The sequence below is a fragment of the Aspergillus saccharolyticus genome (assembly GCF_003184585.1).
Source record: "Aspergillus saccharolyticus JOP 1030-1 unplaced genomic scaffold BP01scaffold_23, whole genome shotgun sequence".
NCBI classification, from domain to species: Eukaryota; Fungi; Ascomycota; class Eurotiomycetes; order Eurotiales; family Aspergillaceae; genus Aspergillus; species Aspergillus saccharolyticus.
In genome coordinates this window covers 325,548-347,862 of record NW_020290633.1, presented here as the reverse complement: position 1 = coordinate 347,862, position 22,315 = coordinate 325,548, and the positions used below count along the sequence as shown (strand labels likewise).

The window sequence follows — 22,315 nt, the reverse complement described above, 5'->3', positions numbered from 1 at the left end:
TAGGATCTGTTCCTTAACTCGAAGGGCAGACAAGTACAAGCATGAAAGTATAATACGTCAACTGGCACCAAACTGTACCAACCTGACAGCAAACTGGCAACACAACAATAACAATTCAAACCCAACTTCCGAGGCACATTCACTGCATCCTTAGCAAGTGAGTAACAATTCATTCAGGACATTACCCCCTTCTCTCCCCACATATTGTCCCACGCAAGAAACCCCCGAGCACCACACACGCACTCCCCGCAAACAGCACGCACTCCACCGCCCCAAACACTGTCGCCGCTTTGAGCACCCCGCACGAGTTCTGTCGGTCGGACGAACTGCTACAGCGTCGAAGCCAACGAGCCATGCGAGGACGGCCATGGCTCGTGAATTGCCTGTGGGGGGGCGGGGGGGTTGGAAAGGGGCCCTGCGCCTGCTTGCGCGATCATGGCGCCCTAGAAAGGCTGGTCGCCGAAGAAGGGGACGACGACTGTGGGCCGGCCGGCGGTGATGCCCGCGGCGGTGGTGCCCGCGCCACCATGGTGCACCACGCACGAGACATGCTTGAAGAGCCTGTCATGCGGCACATTATCCAACATGAAGACGCCCTCAGGGATGCGGAGGCCGTGCCGGGAAAGTAGAATCCCGAAGTAATTTATGTGCGAGTCCCAGTCGGTCGGTTGCTGTATAAGGGCCAAAGACCAGCAGTAGGTGTGGGGGATTCTCAACCGCTAAACCATGATAGGATCCAACCCCAGACATTTGACCCGGAATCGGTTGATGACATCCCCGAGGCGAGGCCCTGGCATGAGAGTAGCTCGATCATGGCATAGCTGATGTGATTGGTCAGTTGAAAGTCGGCGTTCGAGGCTTGGATACTATTGGCCAGGGGAAGAGGGAAGGCCTGGGTCGGGAAATAGGGCATGGTAAACATGATATGGAGCGGGATAACGAGCATCTCTACGCAATGGATATGGGCAAAGCTCGGCGGGTTGGCGATGATACAATTGGCCACAAAGTGTTTGGCGATAGGTTCGGAGCCAGCATCGCTACTCGAGAAGTCGAAGCGGTCATCATCTGAGCCATCATTCGGCGCAGTAGCAGGACTGCCAAAGCGGCCCTGAATGCATTCGGCAACATCTCTCCTCTGCTGGCCGACAGCTCTGCTCATCACGCTACGGAAGCCCGGCCTCAAGCCGGGATTCTTGACTATAAAGGCCATCAACCGGGCAGGGTCGCCGCCAATGGTGAAGAATTCTAATCCATGCTGCTGGACAAAGTCCTTGAAGATGGAGTGGGTTGCCAGACGTACGCGCTGGCCGTAGACCGCCTTCAAGAGCTTTTCCAGGGCAACGAAAGGTTGTACATCTCCGCGAGAGCCCACGACCTAGATGACTATGTTCAAAGGTGGAGGTCGGGGCACGGACGGGTCGTCTCCCAGGGAAGGAGGAATGTATGAAGGAGGAAGTGGAAGACTTTCTTCGACATTCTGAACGTGTTGTTGGAGGGCAGGGGCAATGATCCGGGACAGTTGGCGTTTGAAGTGATTGATGCGGATGGCGACCCGGCCGTCGTCGGCGAGCTGCGCACTGGTGCCCGTGCCATTTCTTTTCACTGTGTATCTCCATGATGCAACGGCACCGTGCGGTGTGAACAAATATTGAAGCGACCTCCCGTCGGCGAAGCGAAGGAAGTCCTATAAGCGAACAATGGAAGGTCAAGGCAGCAACGAAAACACCAATGAATATGGTCCACCCACTAGGTATAGTTAATGCATGGTAGTATAGGGCAGCACAAGCCATGGGCAGCTCTGTGCAGAGCATTGACCTCCAGCTCAAGTTCTGGATAGAGTGAGAGCAAGTCGAAGAGCCAAGGCCGGTGAACGATTGAATATGAGTGAATACATATCATATGTGACCTTTGACTGCTCTGATGAAGTGGCAAAAGGAAAAAGTCTGTTTTCGGGGGAGGTTGTGCGGAGATGTTGAAGTGAGCGAAATCCCCAGGAACTCTGCCTAGTGTCATTACTATCAATTTCTGCTGTCATTTCTCCTTCTGTATCTCTCAATGTGGAGGTGTCTGGATTAGTCTTGAGCAAACGAGCAAACTGGAACGATGGCGCGCCTCTGGTGGAGGAGACGGTTGAGATGCGCAGAAGCGTTTGAAATGTTATAGTTATGAGGCATCGAGAATCGGCACCTAGCTTTGATAAGTCTGAAAGGAAATCATGGCAAAATAGAAACATCAATGCATTTATCTTGGCATAAGAGTCCTAAAGCATAGACCATTTTGAGTCAGACATAGTAGCTGGATCATTATCGCAGGGCAAACGCTCTTCCTAAATGACCAAGTGGTTCATTGTGAGCACTTCACTCTGCAGTCGCATCCCGCACCTTGCCAGTCTCACTAGTATCACTTTTCTGGGGAGCAGCGAGACAATCCCCTTCCTCATGCTCCGCATTCTCAAGCTCAGTATCTTCATCAGCCTCTGCCTCTTTCCCAGCAACAGCCTCAGCATCATCTTCTCCTTTCTCAGTAAAACCAGCACAATCCGCCGTCTGCGAACCCTCTCCCGGCACCCCAACCTCTACCAACGACGAGCACGCCGACCAACACGACACCTTCTCCTGTGACTCCTTTGGCTTCAACCCGTGCTCCTTGTCCACCAAACGAGAAGTAAGAGCCGGAATTCGGCCCTTAGTTTCCCCAGGTTGCTCCCTCTGACCTTCAACGAAAGCCATTGTACTCTTCCTCCAAGCATCCAGCGTCCCATAGATCCCATTACCGAATTCGTAACAGTCACTTTCAGACCCAGAAGACACATCCTCAAAATAAAAGCGCTTGGTCTTCTTCTGATCATGCACCACCTGCTTGCTGTTCGCCTGTGACTGCTCTTCGTACTGCGCTTCTTCCTGCTTAGTAAAGCCAGACTCCCCATTTGTAGCATCATCGGCAGCAACAGCAGCATCGGCAGTAGCATCAGCAGTAGCATCAGCAGTAGCATCAGCAGTAGCATCAGCAGTAGCATCAGCAGTAGCATCAGCAGTAGCATCAGCAGTAGCATCATCGGCTGTTCCAGCAGTACCAACAGTACCAGCAGCACTAACACCACCAGTAGCAACCTCGACATCATCATCATCAGTCATACCACCACTAAAATCCCCCAACAAACCCTCCTTACTCCCATCACCACTCGCTTCATCAGCCCTCAAACCCTTGTAATCGAACCCTCCCGCTTGAATCCTGCGGTCGAGCTCCTGTTTCAGACGGTACCATTTCAACCGGGCAGCGTACTGGGATATACCTGTTGCTGCGGCGACGGCGGGCCAGTTGATCTGTAGATGCCAATTGTTCTCGATTAGTGATTGGTCTATTTGGCTTCGGCTGAGGCAAAGAGGGATGTTGGGGCATGTTCATTCAAGGTTGTGTTGACAGCTTGTGTGGTTCAAAACACATCATGCTGATGCAGTGATCGTGGTGGTGCATTTGACTGAGTGTGTATTGGAAGATGGGGGTGAGACGTGCGGTTTTGGAGTCTGCGTTCAGCAAGACGACGTAGAGGAGAAGGACGTCGGCTTCCGGGGTGCGTTTGAGGTCCGGCATTGTTTTGTATGGAATGTGTGAGAGGCGTGGAAGGCGTTGCTGGAGTGAGAGTGTTGATGGTGTGGGTTGATGTAAGAGATAAAATGAGAGAGCTGGGGGAAGAGAGAGATGACACGAAGGAGTTGAAGTGAGGAAATGAGAAAGAAAGCAAGATGAAAGGAGATGTCTGCGGACTGTATTGGAGATGGGTAGGGACAGTTGCTCGATGGAGGAGGGTGAAGGAATCAGTGATGATATAGTAATTGGCAAATTTGAAAGACCGATGAAGCTGCGTGTTCAAAAGAGCTAGACCGTGGTATATGTCAATGCTGAGATACTATCCTGTGAATTAACAAGAAAATGAAGCTGTTTGCTCAACCACCAACCTATCGCAGGGTGCATGCTGTTCACGCAATGATTTATTCTGCTGATATCTGAAGGGATTAATTTAGGACTTGAAATCACATTCATCATCAAGCTAAGTGAAGAACTGGCTAGGACATATCGTGGTTAAAACACAATCAGGGCATTATATTGCTTTTTATTTCATTAATGCATCTAATTTCTACCTGAGTCGCCTGTCACCAGCCCAGCATACCGCTCAGCCGACTCTCTGACTGCCTCCACAAGAACCGTATGAGCCCCGCGCGCGGCATTGACGGCTCCTTCAATCAGCGCTTCATGACCCAGACTGCTGTCCTCCACCCCCAACGCAGCCTTCGAGTGATCGCCCTTGAGCCAGATCTCGGTGATCTCGTCCCGAGCAGGCATGTAAGCGACCACGCATGCCGACAGAATGGACTTGTGCTCGGCTGGATCCGTATCCAGCATGAGTTCAGGCGTTGTGGCTCCTTCCTCGGTAGCTTCCTCGTCTCGGACGATGGCAGCCACACCTCCAGCCACCAAGTCCAAACAGTCAATCCGAGCGTCAGCAATGGCTGCAGATGCCGCGGTAATACATCCGGCCAGTACGTTCATCATGCCCCACGGAGCGTCGTGCGAATCAGGCGCATCCCCCCACCACCGATCGTCCTCGGCCTCGAGAATAGTGATTGTGATATCCAGACCACTCTTCGGCCACCGTTCCGCGACAATCACACCCCGGAGCGCAGTCTCGAGGTGAACGCCCAGATCCCGTTCGCTAGCGTCCCGGATGTGTCCCTTCCGTTGACGAGCGGCGAATGGTGCATATTTGACGTGCGTGGTGAGGACAAGATTTGGTGAGAAGGTCGCCGAGCGGGGCAATGGCTTCGGTCCGTGAACGGTGCATGCGAGCTTCAACGCTGAAGAGGGAGGAATCAAAGACTGAGGCGAGGACCGAGCCGCAGCGAGAGAAGCGGACGGTTCGTATTCAAGGTATGCGGAACCGGAGGCCGAAGGAATCAATCCCGTCTTCAGGACTGGTTCATAGTTAGTCTCATGTCAGACAACACCAATGGAGAGACAGAGTAAGCTCTTACAGATCTTGCGCAACTCATTTGGTTGCCGATGACGCCGCGGTCTTTCTGCGACTGCGCCAGAGGCGGATTTGAGAGAAGAGGCGAAAACCACAGGCCTCGTGCCGCTAGGCGGCCCATTAATTCGTCGTCTGTCAGTCATTACACATGTCTTTGCATCCCTGCGATCAACTTCAAAACGTGATCGAGGAAGAGCAGATAGTAATGGGGCAGGGTTGATAAAGCGGACCGATAGCTGGCGGTCGAATTGCCCGGCGCAGAGCTACAATTTTGAGAGGTGTTTGCCTGGTTTGCAGGGTGGGATGCGCGGAAGCTCGGCGCCTTTTTTTTCCCCCTCGTTGGGTTTTTCTTCGGCTTTTCGCTTCGCGTGCTTTTTCTCCTTCTCTTCCTTCTCTCTCCCCACAACACAACGATTGTACTGAATTGACAGCTTCCTGGCTCTTCTCATGCGAAGACAGCTTTTGGATGCGTCATTATTCCATCATTTTGCCTGGAACTAACATGTAGATTGTGAGTATTATCTGTTCCACATACCCATCTATCTGTTCTTCACTTGCATGATGAAAGCGATCCAAAAAAATCGAAGTTCTGGCGACCTAAACATGGGCCTCGAACAAACATGCATCACCATCTGACCACCATACCCTATCTTCACTTTTGCTCAGTCATTGTACTGCAGTGGACTACTTGCTAACGTTCACTCAAGACGGCAACAAACCAAAACACCTCACATGAGGAACACGTCCTATTGATCACTTGTAGATGAACTGGTATGTCACCTTTATTCTTTCTCTATTCCCCACCACCGCGCATGTCGAGTCCTTCGCTCGGCCGACCTTTCATGATGAGACAAATTTTTTTCAGTTCTGCTTCTGCAAAATTTTTGAAGAAAACAAAATACCTTACCAAAAACTCCTGATGCGAATCATCTTCCCTAACACTGCTTCATTTGCACACATTGAGGAAGACAACCCAGCATGCTAACAGCTGCGAAGACTCTAGATATCGTAGCCACACAATCACATTTAAATCCGCAACACACCTACAAAGGTAAGACCGACCTTCTCTTCAGCCCCACACATCCACACCACTGCACTGTCTATGATGACAACAAGTCAATCCATTCAATGATCTCCCCTTGTGGAGAACCGCCCCTCGAGCCGCGCGAAATTTCTTTCCTGATAACCCTCACAACACCCCGCAATTGAGCGAAGTGTATGAGCAGAGTGGAACAAATTGATGCCATTTTTCTCATCTCCCTTATACTGGACCTGCTGGGAAATCGATCTTCGGATCTCTTTTCCGGTAGGGAGGAAGGTTGTGGAGCTCTTGAGGGTGGATTCCCATCGTTTGTTCTTAATTTTGCTCGTACACTTCACTTTCTATTGTGGGCTTGTGGGAACCTTCGCGGATGGGATTTTGCAACGCTTGACTTGTGTCAATGCCTTCCTTCTGGCTCGAAGTTCGTTTTGGACAGCGAGTTGGGGGGTCGGGGTTGGCAGGGGAAGGGATGAATTTAACCGGCTTGGCTGATTCCTATCTACTTCCTGCCTGCTTTGAATGTGCAAATCAATCCTACTGGGTTCGAGAAGCAGTTGAGCTGACATTGCTTGGCTACAGATAGATTTTTATGCCGTTGCAATCTTTGAACGGTGTATGTGCATTAGTGCCAGGTGTAGATAGCATGGAATATGATCAGCTTGGATTCTCTGCAATGTCCGCTCCTTTCGGCCACTTTTATTTGTTTTCTATTCACAACAACTAAGTAGGTTCGTTGCTCTTTGTCTCACTCTTTGTTCTTTCTCATGCCCTACCATCAACTTTCCCTTCGATCGTCGTCGTTCAGAAGATGTTTGCATATCTACGTATTTGCTACTTCAGAGCCTCTCCGGCCATGAGACAAAATTTCACCACATGCCTGATGGACTTTCGACGATCGAGCCCCTTACCCTTGTGCCTCTTCCCACTCATCACCTATCACCATTATCAATACAATAAACAATACACAGAACGTCTGTACACATTAAATATCATTTCAAGATATGTATGTATGGCTTTAAGCATATGTACACGTAAGATAACTGGTCGAGGAGCATGCACCTGCAGTACGCCTCCCTCGCCCCCTGAGAAGAACAGAATATAACCTTTTTTGATTTGAGTCCACTGCACGATGTATACCTGGTTTGCCTGTCCTGATTCATTCGATACCATCGTGAGGCTGTGCAAGGTCGGATGAGCTCTACCAATGTCACAGATGGCCGTCGTGGTGCTGTGCGTAGTTGAAATGAACGAAAAGGATACAAATCATGGTCCTTCGAGGTCAACATCACCCCACAATTTCAGCCTTTTCGAGTCGTTCACTTGGGGTGGAGGTGCCGTTGCTCGTCATGCTGTAGGGAGCCTGTGGATTGATCGCAGGTCAGGTTTTCCAGACCATCTAAAAGGCACGTGTCGAGAGTAATACTTACGAGAACACGCTTTGCATTGCAGATTCTCCATGCAAGATTACGGACAGTTCCATCCGCGCGAACAACCTCGGGCGCGAATTCCACGCCGAACCTAGAAAGAGTGATATCAGTGTTGTTGCGCGGGTCGAAAAGCACACATCGACTAAATACTCACATCTGGTGTACGGCAAACACGACTCTCTTGGCATACTTGCCATTCCTTTCCACTTGGCTGCCAAACTGCTCGTCCACGGTCTCGGGGGCGATCTCGGGATCTTGGTCCAAGCAGTTGCGGATCACGGGGAGGAGCTTCTGCTCGACGGATGCCTGGAGATCGTCCTGTTCGCTTTCCGCAAATTCCTCCTCGTCGAACCGACCAGTGAGGATCTCAAACGGTCGGGAGATCGCCATGACATTGTGCTTGCCGTTGTGGTGGTAGCGGAACTCGAAGACTCCCTGAGTCCAAAAGAGCTTGTCGCCGGTGAAGACGACTTCCCCGCTGAGGAGGTCGCTTGTGTCGCCATCTAGGCGCTGGGAGCCCGAGACTTTTACATCGCTGGTCACGATGCCTTTTTCACAGGTTTGATTGTCGTAGAAACCGGCATTGGTAGCGATCCATCGGCCTTGAGAGGCAATTCGCGTGACCTCCCGCGAAACGTTGTCAGTGACGCGGTAAAGACCGATCCAATCCTTCTTGCTGTGGTTCAAAGGTGCCGTCCATCGGACTTTGATCGGTGCGCCGTATTCGAATACCAGGTTCTTCAAGTCACCTTGTCGTTGTTTACCGAAGGAGGACGATTCGGTGCCCTCGATCAGCAAGGAATAATCCCCTGCATTATAGCCTGCAAGGTCCTCGTCAATGCGGGAGATGGTGACCCGAGCTGGATACGTCTGGAACAAGGCGGTAGTATCCTTTACAAACGTGTTCACCCCAGCGGCAAGCTTAGGACGGGCAGTATCGATTAGTTCTTCAATAAATTCAAATGACTCGTCCACGATCTTATCAACGCTACCATGCAGTTGGCGGAGCGACGGCGGCAGGGATCGCTTGAGGCTCTTGACAAGCCCCGCATCCTGTCGCAAGCTTTGGCCATAGAGTTTCTGCATGTGAGGGCGCTCGACGAATTGGATGAAAGCCATGCTTAGAACGTGACTTATCAAGGCGAGGAAAATAACCGCTCCGCTACTCGTAATGAGAACAGCCCCCCATACCCCGGCCAGCCCCAAAACACGTTCGGGGTTGTTCAAGAAGCGGTAGATGCCATTGTACGTCAACTTGTGAGATCCTTGGAAGAAGAAGTCCCCGTAGAACCAGCCGAATTCACCAAGAGATTCGTAGATGCTGAACGATGTCCATGTCTGCAGGCAAATAAGCCCTACACCCAGAACATGCCGGAGCAAGACGAGACCATAACCCCAGTCAGCGGGGAAGGTATACATCTTCCAGGCGGCAGCAATGAAGCTCGCATAGCACATGATCATACTTAAATGGTACGTGCCCTTCCACTGGTTCCAGGCTTCTTGAGGGGTCTCGCCATACTTGACAAAATGCCGTGTCCACGCTTTACGATTTGATTGGCGAATAAGTAAGTGTCCGATGCCGATGGAGAACCATAGTCTCCAGATTGTCGCATTGGCCACGAAAATGTATTGATAGCGAGGTGTAGAAGGCGTCAAGACCGTCAGGGCGAATACGAGGAACTGAACCAGCAAAGAAGAACTATCCGTTATCCGATGCAGGTCCAGGTTGTGGAGCCCTAGCAAACTGTGGACCGATGGAGGAGGGTTGCTTGTTGGGTAGTTTGTCGCGTGGGGCAGTTGGTCTTCAACCGGTGACGAGGGAGGCTCGCTGGCCTGAGACGATGAGGATACAGAATCTTGCTCCGTTATTATCCGCTTGCGCGGAGGAGGCGGATTGTACGTCTTGTCGATGTGCGGGTTCTCAACGAAGACCAAGAATGCGAATTGCGCTGCATGGGCGAGTATAGAGATGAACAGCACTTTGTAGCTTGCTGCCATCAACGAGATGCCGTAATAACCAGCATAGCCGACCGAGTACATCGGGTGGGGAGCCATCTCAAAAACACCGTCAAAGGTCAACTCTTGATCAATGAGAAAGAAAAAGTCTCCCCAGTACCACGCAAAATCTTTCACCACGCGATGAGCATCTAATTTGACCCACAGGTTGAACAGCACTAAAGCAATACCAGCTGACCAGCGCAGGATAGTCATCAGCACGCCCTCGTCAACGGGATGATGGCTACAAGCTATGGCGAAAAGGCAGTAGGATGTGAAGTCACACATGAGAATGAGATCGACGAGACGACGGAAGACGAGCCAAGTGTTGTACTCGAGAGGGGCCTGATCGAACGAATAGTCGACAGGTACTTTGGTCTCCAGTTCGCGCTTAATTAGTTTGTACAGGTTAGGATGGGGATTCTGGTTCGTAGACGGATTCAGAAAGATCTTGGTCTGCTCCGCCCAGCGAACAAGGGTATTGTGGTGAGATTGGTTATGTAAAAGCCATCCGATCCCAATATTATACGCCGCGCGCCAAAAGAGATAGACGGCAGCAAACACGGGGACTTTTGCACCTTTGGGAAGTTGCCATAATAAGAAAATGTGAGCACCCAGAATAAATAGGACAAGGATATCGGAAAGATTCTTAGGCTCAGAGGGAGACAGGAGTTGAGAGACCATGTCATGTGTTTGCGGCACCGTGAATACTAATCCATAGTCGAATAAGATTAGTCCTCTGCCGGCTGGTGTAGACAAACAAAAGATCTCGTACTAGACTGGGGTTGGGAAAGCCACTAACCTGTGCCACCAGGGGTGCGGCCGAAGGTCTTCTTGTCCTTCTGTGCATCATCCTTGGCCTCGACCTCGCCAGTAGCAGTGAGAGCCTGGGAATTTGCAATTGCCTCCGACTGAGAGGCCAAGTTAGTCCTCTCACGAAGTCTATCCTCACCCAGAGTTGAGCCTGTTGAGAGGCCACGATCCATTGTTGAAAGGAGGTTAAGAAAAATGTTGAGATGTACCAAGCTGATGCAGTGGAAAAGAAACAAGAATGATGAATGGAAGAAGAAGGAAGACCAGCAAAAGCAGAAGCATGTGACAGTGGGGAAGGAATCAACTGGCGGGACGGCAATGATTGGCGCTAACCTCATACGAAGCCCAACAACTACTGGTAGTAGTGATTACCAGCCACTTCCAGCAATTTGGATGTTTACTAGGCCACGGTTCGGGTATGGAGGGGGAAAAAAAGAAAAAGAAAGAAAGAAAAGGTAGGGGAAAGTAGAATGAGCTTGATTCCCACTATTTATATCAATTGAAGCAATGCAAAGCCAAAAACTGTTGGGAGTGAGACACTAACTTAGCCATGCCTCCTTCTCCAATCTCCCCCACGTCGGTTATGGCTTGAGGTGGATCCCAATGCACCCACCACCAAAGGGACAGCCTACAGCATCGACTTACTCCGTATGGGACTCCGTCTGGAACTCCGAATGGGACTTCGGAGGGGAGACACAGGCTGAAATTATCGGTTCAACGCCAATCAATACGCCCACTGGGCTCCATTGGGAGCCAGACAGAATGGGTCGGAATAATGCATGTTCGAAGGGTCCAGTCATTGCAATTACCCGGCCCTACAAAGACTATTATATTAATTCTGGTGGGCGGCAACTGCGGTGCTCTCACCCTCTGTGCTCGGATGGACAATCCTCTCTCGCTAAGCCTCGATCAAGGGCCCTAGTGTCACGGTAGATGATGAAAATGCAGAAGCTACTGTATGTAGCTAATTTACCTAGTTATGCACGTGCAGTCATGGCAAGAATTTTCCCCCTCTAAACGAAACTTTAGCATTCCTAAATTGGACTAAATTGGAGTGGAAAGCGATGGAGAGGAGCTAGGCCGGGCTATCTATATGCGTGTGATAGTATGCGCATGAATGCTCTGGTGTGCCTTTCTTTTCACCACCGTGGATAGCCGGAATAGCTTCCTGGCCTGTATGCACCCGTGCTGAACCGACCGCAACACAATAGAGTCAGCAATGAAGTACTGTACTCACGAATTGTGATACCATGATAGCCTCTCGATTGCTGTGGGAGGCTTAAAGTGCTGACATCTCATTCCTGGTTAATGTAGGATTCTGGGGTAAGCAGGAACTGACTCGATCACGAATTTAGTCAAGTCAGCTCGAAACGGGGACTGTTATAGTCCTGCTCGCAAAGCGCTTAGCATGTGCCCGCATCCTGATAGCCTCAGTTAAAGCGGAAGCAGCGGTCATAAAGCTTCAACCTGCATTGTAGGGTAACGAGATTCGTGAGGTTATAGGGCCACATCAGCATAGCCGTTGGCGCTGTCCTGAAGACAACGCATTGGGAATAGGATATCATTGCTAGCAATCAGCACTAAGAGAGGAAAGTTGATTGCATGCATATGTATACCTGACCTTTCGCTCACATGTACTTTTACGACAACCTCGAATGTGTCCCCTCTCGTATCAATCTTATTACTGCATCAGCTCCGACACCGCTGAAATCTGAATGCTGCCCCGCACCAATCGCCACGGCAAGGTTTGTCATCCCTCCGATAAGTGCTGATTATCAAGCAACTTCCCGCAGTCATCATTGTTCCCCGCCACTTTTTCACTCAGGGCCCCTTGTGTTCTCAGTCAATATCTGGCGCCGTTATTGAGATCTGCTGCTTTTTGATCGATCGCGTACGAAGAGTATACAGGAAACCAAATCTACCAAAAATGGCGCCTTCTCTCGAGGAGCCAACGACAGATCACTTCGATGCGCCTTCCAAGATAGCCCCGAATCTCGTTGCGCCTGAGCCAGGTCAGTCTCTATTCACGCGCCCAATGAAATGTGAATGCCACTAACTGGTCTTGGTCTGTAGAACATTGTCCTGGACCTGAATCTGAGCAAGCTGGTCAAGGCGATGCTTGTGCCGGTTGCCCCAATCAACAGATCTGCGCCTCCGCCCCCAAAGGCCCTGACCCAGACATCCCCATCATCACCGAACGACTATCACAAATACGGCACAAGATCCTCGTCTTGTCTGGCAAAGGTGGTGTAGGCAAATCAACTTTCACGTCTCTGCTTGCCCATGCCTTCGCTGCAAACCCTGATTCTACCGTTGGCGTCATGGATACAGACATTTGCGGGCCGTCCATCCCCAAGATGATGGGCGTCGAGGCGGAGACTATTCATGTGAGCAATGCCGGCTGGAGTCCCGTGTGGGTCACCGACAACCTTGCTGCGATGAGCGTACAATTCATGCTGCCGAACCGCGACGACGCGGTGATCTGGAGAGGCCCCAAGAAGAACGGACTCATCAAGCAGTTCCTGAAGGATGTGGACTGGGGAGAGATGGACTATCTGATCATCGATACGCCACCCGGAACGTCAGATGAGCATTTGTCGGTCAACTCGCTGTTAAAGGATTCTGGTGTCGACGGTGCGGTAGTTGTCACTACTCCTCAGGAGGTCTCTCTGCTGGACGTGCGGAAAGAAATCGACTTTTGTCGCAAGGCTGGCATACGGATTTTGGGGCTGGTTGAGAACATGTCGGGCTTTGTATGCACGAATTGCAACACCAAGTCCCAAATTTTCCGGGCTACCACGGGGGGCGGAAAGCGCCTTGCGAAGAAGATGCGTATCCCGTTCTTGGGTGCCGTACCGCTTGACCCAAGAGTCGGCATGGCGTGCGACTACGGCGAGAGCTTTGTGGATAACTTCCCGGACAGCCCGGCTTCGAAGGCGATCAAGCAGGTTGTTCGTTCGGTTGCACAATTCATTGGAGAGGAACCGGACGATGTTTTGCCGGTGGACCTTGTCGCATAAACGCACTGTTTCTTTGTATTCATTCTATCAGCGCGGTGCATTTGGGATAGCAAGCTAGTGGATTTACATGATTTGACATCATTGTTATCATTGTTGGGCGTTTGGGCATAGATGCAGTTATTTTGATACCAGCTTACACAAAAGGCAATTTGATCTCGCGCTCACATACGAGGTAGTTCTTCCCCATTATTTTCTGCTCTCCAGTAGTTCGTCATGAACTGGCGGCAATCCATAGCTTGGGGGCGGAACGGTTGCAGTAGGCCAGCAGAGCTCAAATAGCTCAGGGAACCTCAGTGCTGAACACGAGCCACCGTCGTGTTAGTGCTCACTTCGCCTATCTCGTCCTGGATCAACTTGGGGCCTGAATCAATGTTGATCATGCCTCTTGAACAAAGACTTAAACGCCTGTCAAGTTCCTTTCCTGGCCTAAGTCCCTTGGCATACTGGATTGACCCCTCGTTGACCACTTTTGACCCCTCGAATTTCACCATTCACTTGGCCGAGCTTGGCTCTGTTTGAGACTTGGGGTGTTATAAATCAAGTTGGACCCGCTTCACCACCTGGCCGAGGTCGACACATGGAAACTGAAATATACTCCCTGAAATAAACGTCGCCGTCCGGGCCATCCGGAGAGACCCTTGCTGAGGATCGTGTTCATGCCGAACCTTTGCCGAAAAATTCTCCCACTCGACCAACGGTGCTGTTGTTGTTTTTGTTGTTGTTGTTGCTCAACATCCCGATGTTATTCAGCCAAATCCACTCCCCTTTTCTTTTTTCGCTTCCCGGACCAATTCTTGGGACTGTGCCGGCCCCGGAGAACTAGACTCCTTCTGATCCCGGAAGGTCTCACTGCCTACGCGGCCTGAAGTCGAGCGAGCTGACCGGTCGACAAAGACTTCCTTTTCTCTGATAGAATCTAGGCCGGAGTCCACCGATATATTAGTAGCAGAAAATAGCAGCACTATCATCTGCCGGCTGGACCGTGCTCTTGACATCAGTGACTCGTACCATCGACTCCTAACACTAACTGGCTACATCAGCTAAGGTAAGCTGTAACACTGCTGTTTCAGGATTTACAGTACCTGATTGGACCCCAACTCGAGAGGCGAGCGGCTAGCGGTTTCAGACTTTCAGTGCCTGGAAACGAACAGTGGCGGAAATGCCTCTCACGGGCGCCTGTCAGGCTGATCCAGGCTTTCTCGGCTGTGAGATGCGTTGATACTTTGTGGCTAAGAGGGGGCAAAATCCCTTGGATTGGCCCATCTTTGGCTCTTTCTCGGTGGATTCACTTGCTCAACTCTTGCAATATCGGGTTAAGACCGGTCGACTGCACATTTAGTTGGAACAATGCCACGCTCCAGTGAACCCCATTGCCTAAGCACCATGCGTCAATCCTCGACTCTTGGACTCTTGGGCTTTTCTGGGCATAGGGCTTGGATCTTTTTCGACTCGTAGTCTAAATCTCGTCTTTCTTTGCGCTCTTATAGACTGCGTGTGTTTCTTCTCTCTTCGTGTGCTGCAAATTGACATTTTAGCTCGTTCATTCACTTCTTTTCTGCTGTCTTTCCCTCTCCTCGTGGGAAGGTAGCTTTCTTTTTCGTTCGTTCTCCGATACTCATTTTATTTTACCTTCTTCTTATCCATCCGTGGTAGACCACTGGTGTGCTTACACCTCCTCTTCATCCTTCTTGTCTATTGTTGTTGTTTCTGTTGGCTCAGTCAGGACTCGGCCCCCATACTTTACTTTTCCCTATAAACAGCGCGCTGTGCCTTCAGGGAAGGAGTCTCACTTTTCCAAAAGACTAATTATTGCGCTCGTTGGATTTTTTTTGTGTTGTGTTTGTGCTGTGTTTCTAGACCCTCCTTGACTTGGATGTTCACTCTTTAACAAACTAATCTACTTACTCCAACTGAGCTACAATCATGCAGCTCCTCCAGTCTCTCTTTTTGTTTCTGTTCTTCAGTTACAGCGTTGTCTCTTTGCCAACTTCTGGTCGCACTCAGCACAAGGGAAGATCTTACACGGTCAGTCGGGTTCGTCGGGGCGAGGGTGAATTGCATGGTCCGTCGGCGCTGCGCAAGGCATATCGCAAGTATGGCTTCACTCCCAGCACCCTCAACATTGAACTGGAAGACTTCGAACCGGTCACCACGGTGAAACACAACGTCGCCGCTACCACCGACAACAGCGCCGAGCCCGATCAGATCGGCGCCGTCAGCGCAACCTCTGTCGAAAGCGATGCCGAATTTGTTTCGCCTGTGGAGATCGGAGGCCAGAAGATTGTCGTCACCTTCGACACTGGCTCAGCGGACTTGTAAGGAATCCATGGGTCCCAGATTCGCTTTGTCTTGGATTACTGACCAGAGACCAATGATAGCTGGGTCCTGGACACTCGTCTTAACAAGACCCTCGATGGCCATACCCAGTATAACCCCGCCAACTCGACCACGTTCAAGGAGATGCAAGGTGCCACTTTCAACGTCTCCTACGGTGACGATTCATTTGCCGCGGGTCCCGTCGGAACCGACACTGTCAACATCGGCGGTGCGGTTGTCAAGAACCAGGCCATTGGAATCCCCACCGAAGTATCCGAGTCCTTTATCAAGGATACCAACTCGAACGGCCTGGTTGGACTGGGGTTTTCCTCTATCAACAGCATTGAACCCCAGGCCCAGAACACCTTCCTCGCCAACGCCGCGCCTAACTTGGATGAGCCTGTTTTCACTGCCGCTATCAAGAGTGATGGTGTGGGCGAGTATGGATTCGGTCTGATCGACTCGGCTAAGTACCAGGGGACCATGGCCAACGTCAGCGTGGATAGCTCCAATGGTTACTGGCAGTTCGAAACTTCCGAATTCTCTGTAGGAAGCGGATCCCTTCAGACGATCAACTCCACGAAGACGGCAATTGCGGACACCGGCACTTCTCTCATGCTGATGGACCAGCAAGTCGTGGATGCTTACTACGCCGAAGTGCCGAGCGCGGTGTATGTGAGCAGTGCTGGTGGTTACATCTTTCCCTGCAACACTTCTCTCCCAAGCTTCTCAATTGCTCTGGGCGCGCAGCACTTGGCCACGGTCCCCGGGGACCTGATTGAATTCTCCAAGGTTGGCACCAACACCACCACCGGACAAGCCCGTAAGTATCTTAGCCTCATTTGTTATTGAAGCAGGCCCTTACTGACCAACTTTATAGTCTGCTACGGTGGGATTCAATCGAACTCAGGCGCCTCGCTCCAGATTCTGGGTGATGTCTTTCTGAAGGCCTTCTATGTTGTCTTCGACATGCGTGGCCCCTCCCTCGGCGTCGCTTCACCCAAGTGATCTTCTGATGAGCATTATGCCGGTCGATGTACCTTAGTTAATTCTGGGAGAATAGAGAGCTGCCTGCCATGGCAAACTGTAGCAAATTAGAATTGTATCAATGAGTGTCAATGTGATTGTATGTTGGGCTGGGATCGACGCATAAAAGTGGAGGTGGGATGTGATGACTCAGTAATGTGCATCCAAGACATGCATAACGGTCCGGTCGCAACAGAACAAGGAGAAAAAGGAGAAGCTCTACCCGCGCACAGCAGGATTGACTACGCAACTTGGTCGCTCCAAACAATTGCAATTTCGAAGATCCCCGTCCTCCGACTGGGATCTCTTCTGAGACAAGTTGGCTTTCCTCAAGGTGGCCGTGAGCCTTCCGCGGGTCGCCAAAACAACCCCGCGGATTCCTTCGGCGACGGTAAGATTATTCGCTGCCCCTCCTCTTTGGCGGCGGCCAGCACTTCTTTCTTCAACACTACTACCACCACCACCACCACCATCCTCTCCTCCTCACTTCCTTCACCACTCTCGCGCCATCCGCTATTTTGCAAACATGGCTATCAACTCCGCACCCGAATCTTCCCTCCTCTCCCTTCTCTACCGGTCATACCCGGGCGCCATTTCTCCAGACACCCCCGAGCTCGACCTCCACACCTCGACCCCGAAAATCTTCCCGCACACCAAGTTTTCCGTCGCTGAGGAGGCCGACATCAAGCAATGGCTGGCCACGATCACCGGTCTGCAGCACGCCCAGGCCAAGGACGACAAGACGGTCACCTCCACCATTCTCGGCCAGGTGAACACTCACCTGGCCACCCACACCACCCTGTTGGGCGCTAAGCCCTCCGTCGCTGACATTGCCGTCTACGCTTCGGTCGCCCCTCTTGTCGAGAAGTGGTCCCCTGAGGAGCGCACCGGCGAACAGGGCTACCACCACATCGTCCGCTATATCGACTTTGTCCAGAACAGCCCGCTGTTCTCGCTGCAGATCCCCGAGGAGGAGAAAGTTGCCATCGACGTGAATGACGTGCGCTTCGTGCCCAAGCCCGTCGACCCCAAGGCCGAGAAGGAGCGCAAGAAGAAGGAGAAGGCTGCCGCCGCTGCTGCTGCTGCTGGCGGTCCCGACGCCGGCAAGCCCCTCGTCGTCGGCAAGGGCAAGCCCTCCGCCGAGAAGAAGAACAAGGTCGATGCCGCTGCTGCTCCTGCTCCTGCTGCTGAGACCCCTGCTGCCGGTGCCAAACCCGAAGGCGGCAAGCCCAAGAAGGAGAAGAAGGAGAAGCAGCCCAAGCAACCCAAGGCGGCGCCCGCGCCCGCCGGGCCTCCCTCCCCCTCCATCATCGACCTCCGTGTCGGCCACATCCTCCGCGCCATCAACCACCCCAACGCCGATTCGCTGTTCGTCTCGACGATCGACTGCGGCGACGCCCCCGGCACCGAGAACACTTCCTTGGACGAGGCGACGGGTAAGACCGTCCGCACCGTCTGCTCTGGCCTCAACGGCCTCATTCCCCTCGAGGAGATGCAGGGCCGCAAGATCGTTGCTGTCTGCAACCTGAAGCCTGTCACCATGCGCGGCATCAAGTCCGTCGCCATGGTGCTGGCTGCCTCTCCCCGCGTCGCCGAGGGCGAGGACTCCCACGCCTGCCCCGTCGAGCTCGTCAGCCCGCCCGCTGACGCCCCCGCCGGTGAGCGCGTTACCTTCGAGGGCTGGTCCGAGGGCGAGCCTGAGAAGGTCCTCAATCCCAAGAAGAAGGTCTGGGAGACCTTCCAGCCCGGTTTCACCACCACCGATAACCTGGAGGTCGCCTTCGAGAGCGCCGCCGTCCCCGTCGTGCACGGTCAGGAGGGTAAGCCCGCTCTCGGTCTGTTGAAGACCGCCTCCGGCGGTCTTTGCACTGTCAAGAGCTTGAAGGGTGCTACCGTTCGGTAAAAGAGGGTTGGAATGATGTTGATGGTTGTTTGATTTTTCTGCGAGAAGTTCTATACTCATACCTGTTCATTTACCCCACCTAGAAGAGAGAGTGCGTAAAAGTTAAAAGAATTTAGCGAGTCTCTTCCCATCTAAAGAATCTTGATTTCTCACTGCCTCTACAAGAACGCACTGTCATCATCTGACATATGCGATGTGGTTAGGTTGGTAGCGTCATTGTGCCTGCCTTACAAGCGGGGCCATTATTACAATGTCCTGTTTGCTTCCATCTCTTGTCATCTCTCCATGAGCAGCAAATAATACCGGCGAGTATTGCATTGACATGCGAAGCTTCGTGCAAGAGGACAGCTACTAGGCTTTTTGCTTAGCAGTCGTATACCCCTAGCAATGTTTGGGTTGTTTGGTTGTAACTGTGCGATTGTTGAGAAAGGGCCGTAGCATCATCTTTCTGCTCTTGATCCAACGATGACGGGCAATGGTTGATGTTTCCACGCTTCTTTCGTAGAGTTTGGCTGCACTCTCAATCTCCTTCTCTCCCCTTGTCTTATCACGATGTTATCAATCGGCTACTGGTGGTGAAAGCAACTCAGGTCCGATGACCTCCTCCTTCGCCTCCTCTTTTTCTCCTCTTCTACCCCGCAATCTGCATCACCATCCTATAAAAGCAGTAAAAATATACAAAGGCGGAGGAGGGAGGGGAGGCTCCCTTCTCTCTCTTTGTCTCTCATGTTTGGAAAACTATAAGTTTGTTCATGCTGCTATCGCTGGGCCTCACCTGTTTCTCTACTGGTTGCTGCGAAGATTGAAGCAGAAGATTTCTACGACTTACTGATTGAAACTCACCTTACATTTCTGCCACCATGAGGGCAGTCCGCTTCCACGCCGCTGGGGATATCCGCGTAGATCAGATTGAAGAGCCGGTCTGCGGGGAGCGGCAGGTCAAGGTGAGTGCGCCCTGCGATTCCTCCCGTGCAGCCCAAACTTCCTCGGGTCCTTTTCGTCAAAGTCTTACCTTATTCTGACTTGTCGCAATCGGTTTCACTTCTCTCTTCCAGATTCGACCTGCGTTTGTGGGGATTTGCGGGAGTGGTATGTAGTTATTTTCCATTTCATTTCCCCATCTCAATCCGATTGGGGTGGGGAGGCATTGCCAGCAGCCAGAAGCGGCAATCATAAGAGAAAGCTAGAGAGAATCCCTGTTGGAAACAATACAACCCAAGATACCGAGAATCGACTTTATTGACTTGGCGATCGGGCACTGCTTCATCTAGATTTGCACGAGTATACGTGCGGGCCGATCCTGATCCCCCGGACGCCACATGCGATCACGGGAGGCCAGCTTCCAACAACCCTAGGCCACGAGTTCAGCGGCATAGTCGAGGAGGTAGGCACCGGCGTACTGCCAGCGCTGGGAGTGGTGGCCTTGAAGTGGGAGATCATGTCGCTGTTCGGCCCAGCCTCTCAGACGGAGATTGTCCTCCCTGTTTGCGGGGAACCCCGAACTGTTGTCGCAACTTGGGGTTTGTGGGGTATAGTAGTAAGTGAAAGTCTGGCTTTTCTGTATCTGTCTGTCCTTTGATTTTTTTGGTTTCTTGTTCTTCACTCTTGTTAGCTGGTCTTAGGCTGATATTCCCTTCCCAAGGTAATGCAGGGGGTTTATCGGACTACGTCGTAGTGGACGCAGAATCTGCCATTCCGCTACCAGACACCATCCCTTTGGAAATTGGCGGTGAGAACGAAGGGCCCGACTACCTACGAGTATAGTACAGTGCAGTCCCGGCTGACGCAACTCATAAGCGCTTGTCGAACCGTTGTCTGTCGCGTGGCACGCAGCAGATCGTACCCCCCTTGGAGATGCTCAGAAGGTCCTCATTGTCGGAGGAGGTCCCATTGGTTTGGCCATCATTCAGGTTCTTCGATCACGATGGATAGGGACCATCATCGTCGCGGAGGTCTCGTCGCGACGACGGGAATTCGCGATGAAGTTAGGCGCCTCTCAGGTCCTTGATCCTCGAGCAGGGGATCTGGTCTCCATGGTACGAGCAATGACCGACAATGCGGGCGCAGACGTCGCCTTTGAGTGCTCTGGCGTGCAAGCCGGATTGGATACGGCTCTCCAGGGCATTCGTGTTCGAGGAACGGTCACGATTGTCTCGCTCTGGGAGGCGAAGCCGACGATTGATGCCCGCGCGATTGTGCTGGACGAGAAGCACGTCATTGGGGCGGCTATATTTGCCGATGGCATCTTTGAGGCTGTTATTGAAGCTATACGCTCGGGTATGCTTGAGTGGCGCGCTATTCCTGCCACTGCCATCCTGTTCAAGACCCCGCGCTGACTCTTTGATTTGTCATATCCATAGGCAAGCTCAATCCGGAAGCCATGATCACCAGCAAGATCCGAATGGAGGATATTGTCGAAAAAGGGTTTGAAACTCTGATCCATGAAAAGGATCAACATGTTAAAATCTTGGTTGATGTCTCGGCATAAAATCCATGAGGAAGAACCTGAGGATCTGAGATTCCTGTAAACTAAGATGGAACCCTGGTCAGCTGCGGCTGTGAAGGGTCGCACAAGTGATCAAAATAAGACTATGTGCTGTCAAGTCCCTATTTTTCTTCCCGAAGCCATACCTGACAGCCCAAAGCATGTGGGGATGGCACGTTTTGCGTGTATTCTGACGCCAGCCACTTTCGGAGCACTGGAGCTGAAGTGTCAGCAATGCCAAGAGCATCCGTCCATGATAGTCTTGCTCCTTTTTTTTTAGTTCTTACCGGGGATGCCCGACGGCAAACCAGTGTCAAGCCCTGAGTTCAGTTCGCGTGTGGTAGACAGCTTAACCTCATTTGGGTTTTCAAAGCGACGACGACATCCTATCCCCAGGAATCAACACGTGTGGGCACGAATGACAACGACAGCACACCAACCATTCCAGCGGAACTACGGAGTACTAAATTAACTGCTGCACTGACACTATGAGAGGGGGGTGGAGATGATGATGCCAAGATATACACGTCGAGGGCAAAATTGAGCGGGGTTATTCCTCATTACCTCGTATAACCATCCCCAAAGTCATAATGTCGTAGGAGTTGTAGTTGCTGTTAGTCTCGCTGATGCCTCAGGGTCAAGCCGCACTGAGGAGTAACCCCAAGGTTCGGCTCCGGAGTGGCCATGTTCCAATCCGAGGTTGTCTAGAAGCGAAGCCGACATACTAGACTCTGGGATCTTTCTGGATCTAGATGTTTTGAGGTGTCAAGGCTAAATTCCCTAAATATTCTGACAGCCAGACCGCTCGGCCCAAGTTCAAGTGCGCAGTAAACTAGTTAGTTCTCCGTAGTTCCGTAGTTATGTACCTCCTTTCGGATATCAGAACCTGATATGTCTTCTCCAACCGAGCTTTGTGCGTCGAGTGAAGCTGGGAGCAAACAGTGCTTGTTGAGCAGGTGATGAACCCTATTATGTGGTTTTCAAGACAATAGTCGCAATGCAAACGACAAAAAAGCAAAATAGTATTATTAAATATATACAGTACCGTAGTAGTATGGAGTCTGCTCACTGTATACCGAGAGACTGTACTCCTGTTACTCTGGTGGCTGCAGAAGAACATGCGTTCGATTGCGCGAACGGGGTGGAGAAACGCCACTTTGTTTTTTTCCTTTTGCGTTTTTAGTTTTTTTTCTTTTTTCCCACTCTTAGACGGGGATAGCGGATCTCCAGAACGAAAGGGATGAGAAGTACTCCGTAAAGTT

The 22,315-nt window shown here is 51.6% G+C and overlaps 8 protein-coding genes across 8 annotated transcripts; 4 read left to right on the top strand and 4 right to left on the bottom strand.

Annotated features, from left to right (window-relative positions):
* Positions 1–8: 8 nt before the first annotated feature.
* BP01DRAFT_393061 (glycosyltransferase) lies at positions 9–3,591 on the bottom strand (the record flags this gene model as incomplete). The annotated part of the gene is made up of 5 exons (XM_025578203.1): positions 9–671; positions 749–1,375; positions 1,475–1,684; positions 2,382–3,358; positions 3,441–3,591. The coding sequence occupies 5 exons, from the start codon at positions 3,589–3,591 to the stop codon at positions 444–446; spliced, it is 2,193 nt and encodes a 730-aa protein (XP_025429969.1). The 3' UTR covers positions 9–443.
* Positions 3,592–4,064: 473 nt separating this feature from the next.
* BP01DRAFT_343813 (3' exoribonuclease family protein) lies at positions 4,065–5,275 on the bottom strand. The gene is made up of 2 exons (XM_025573535.1): positions 5,031–5,275; positions 4,065–4,970 (listed from the first exon to the last, which is right to left on the bottom strand). The coding sequence occupies exons 1-2, from the start codon at positions 5,167–5,169 to the stop codon at positions 4,129–4,131; spliced, it is 981 nt and encodes a 326-aa protein (XP_025429968.1). The 5' UTR covers positions 5,170–5,275; the 3' UTR covers positions 4,065–4,128.
* A 1,801-nt stretch (positions 5,276–7,076) lies between these two features.
* Positions 7,077–10,942, bottom strand: BP01DRAFT_358158 (phosphatidylethanolamine N-methyltransferase). The gene is made up of 4 exons (XM_025575371.1): positions 10,293–10,942; positions 7,650–10,200; positions 7,496–7,586; positions 7,077–7,428 (listed from the first exon to the last, which is right to left on the bottom strand). The coding sequence occupies exons 1-4, from the start codon at positions 10,474–10,476 to the stop codon at positions 7,354–7,356; spliced, it is 2,901 nt and encodes a 966-aa protein (XP_025429967.1). The 5' UTR covers positions 10,477–10,942; the 3' UTR covers positions 7,077–7,353.
* A 1,027-nt stretch (positions 10,943–11,969) lies between these two features.
* On the top strand, positions 11,970–13,490 carry nbp35 (Fe-S cluster-binding ATPase). Its single transcript, XM_025572759.1, has 2 exons — positions 11,970–12,315; positions 12,377–13,490. Exons 1-2 carry the CDS (start codon positions 12,231–12,233, stop codon positions 13,321–13,323), a joined length of 1,032 nt encoding a protein of 343 aa, XP_025429966.1. The 5' UTR covers positions 11,970–12,230; the 3' UTR covers positions 13,324–13,490.
* Positions 13,491–13,942: 452 nt separating this feature from the next.
* BP01DRAFT_91841 (uncharacterized protein) lies at positions 13,943–14,377 on the bottom strand. Its single transcript, XM_025580228.1, has one exon. The coding sequence runs from the start codon at positions 14,316–14,318 to the stop codon at positions 14,070–14,072; it is 249 nt and encodes an 82-aa protein (XP_025429965.1). The 5' UTR covers positions 14,319–14,377; the 3' UTR covers positions 13,943–14,069.
* A 673-nt stretch (positions 14,378–15,050) lies between these two features.
* On the top strand, positions 15,051–16,696 carry BP01DRAFT_91799 (pepsin-like aspartic protease). The gene is made up of 3 exons (XM_025580227.1): positions 15,051–15,638; positions 15,702–16,462; positions 16,520–16,696. The coding sequence occupies exons 1-3, from the start codon at positions 15,247–15,249 to the stop codon at positions 16,645–16,647; spliced, it is 1,281 nt and encodes a 426-aa protein (XP_025429964.1). The 5' UTR covers positions 15,051–15,246; the 3' UTR covers positions 16,648–16,696.
* Positions 16,697–17,191: 495 nt separating this feature from the next.
* Positions 17,192–18,568, top strand: BP01DRAFT_384083 (putative cofactor for methionyl- and glutamyl-tRNA synthetases; the record flags this gene model as incomplete). The annotated part of the gene is made up of 1 exon (XM_025577475.1): positions 17,192–18,568. One exon carries the CDS (start codon positions 17,192–17,194, stop codon positions 18,566–18,568), a length of 1,377 nt encoding a protein of 458 aa, XP_025429963.1.
* A 767-nt stretch (positions 18,569–19,335) lies between these two features.
* Positions 19,336–21,192, top strand: BP01DRAFT_416979 (2,3-butanediol dehydrogenase). The gene is made up of 7 exons (XM_025579229.1): positions 19,336–19,512; positions 19,624–19,657; positions 19,840–19,930; positions 19,984–20,105; positions 20,211–20,297; positions 20,366–20,845; positions 20,929–21,192. Exons 1-7 carry the CDS (start codon positions 19,429–19,431, stop codon positions 21,054–21,056), a joined length of 1,026 nt encoding a protein of 341 aa, XP_025429962.1. The 5' UTR covers positions 19,336–19,428; the 3' UTR covers positions 21,057–21,192.
* Positions 21,193–22,315: the final 1,123 nt, after the last annotated feature.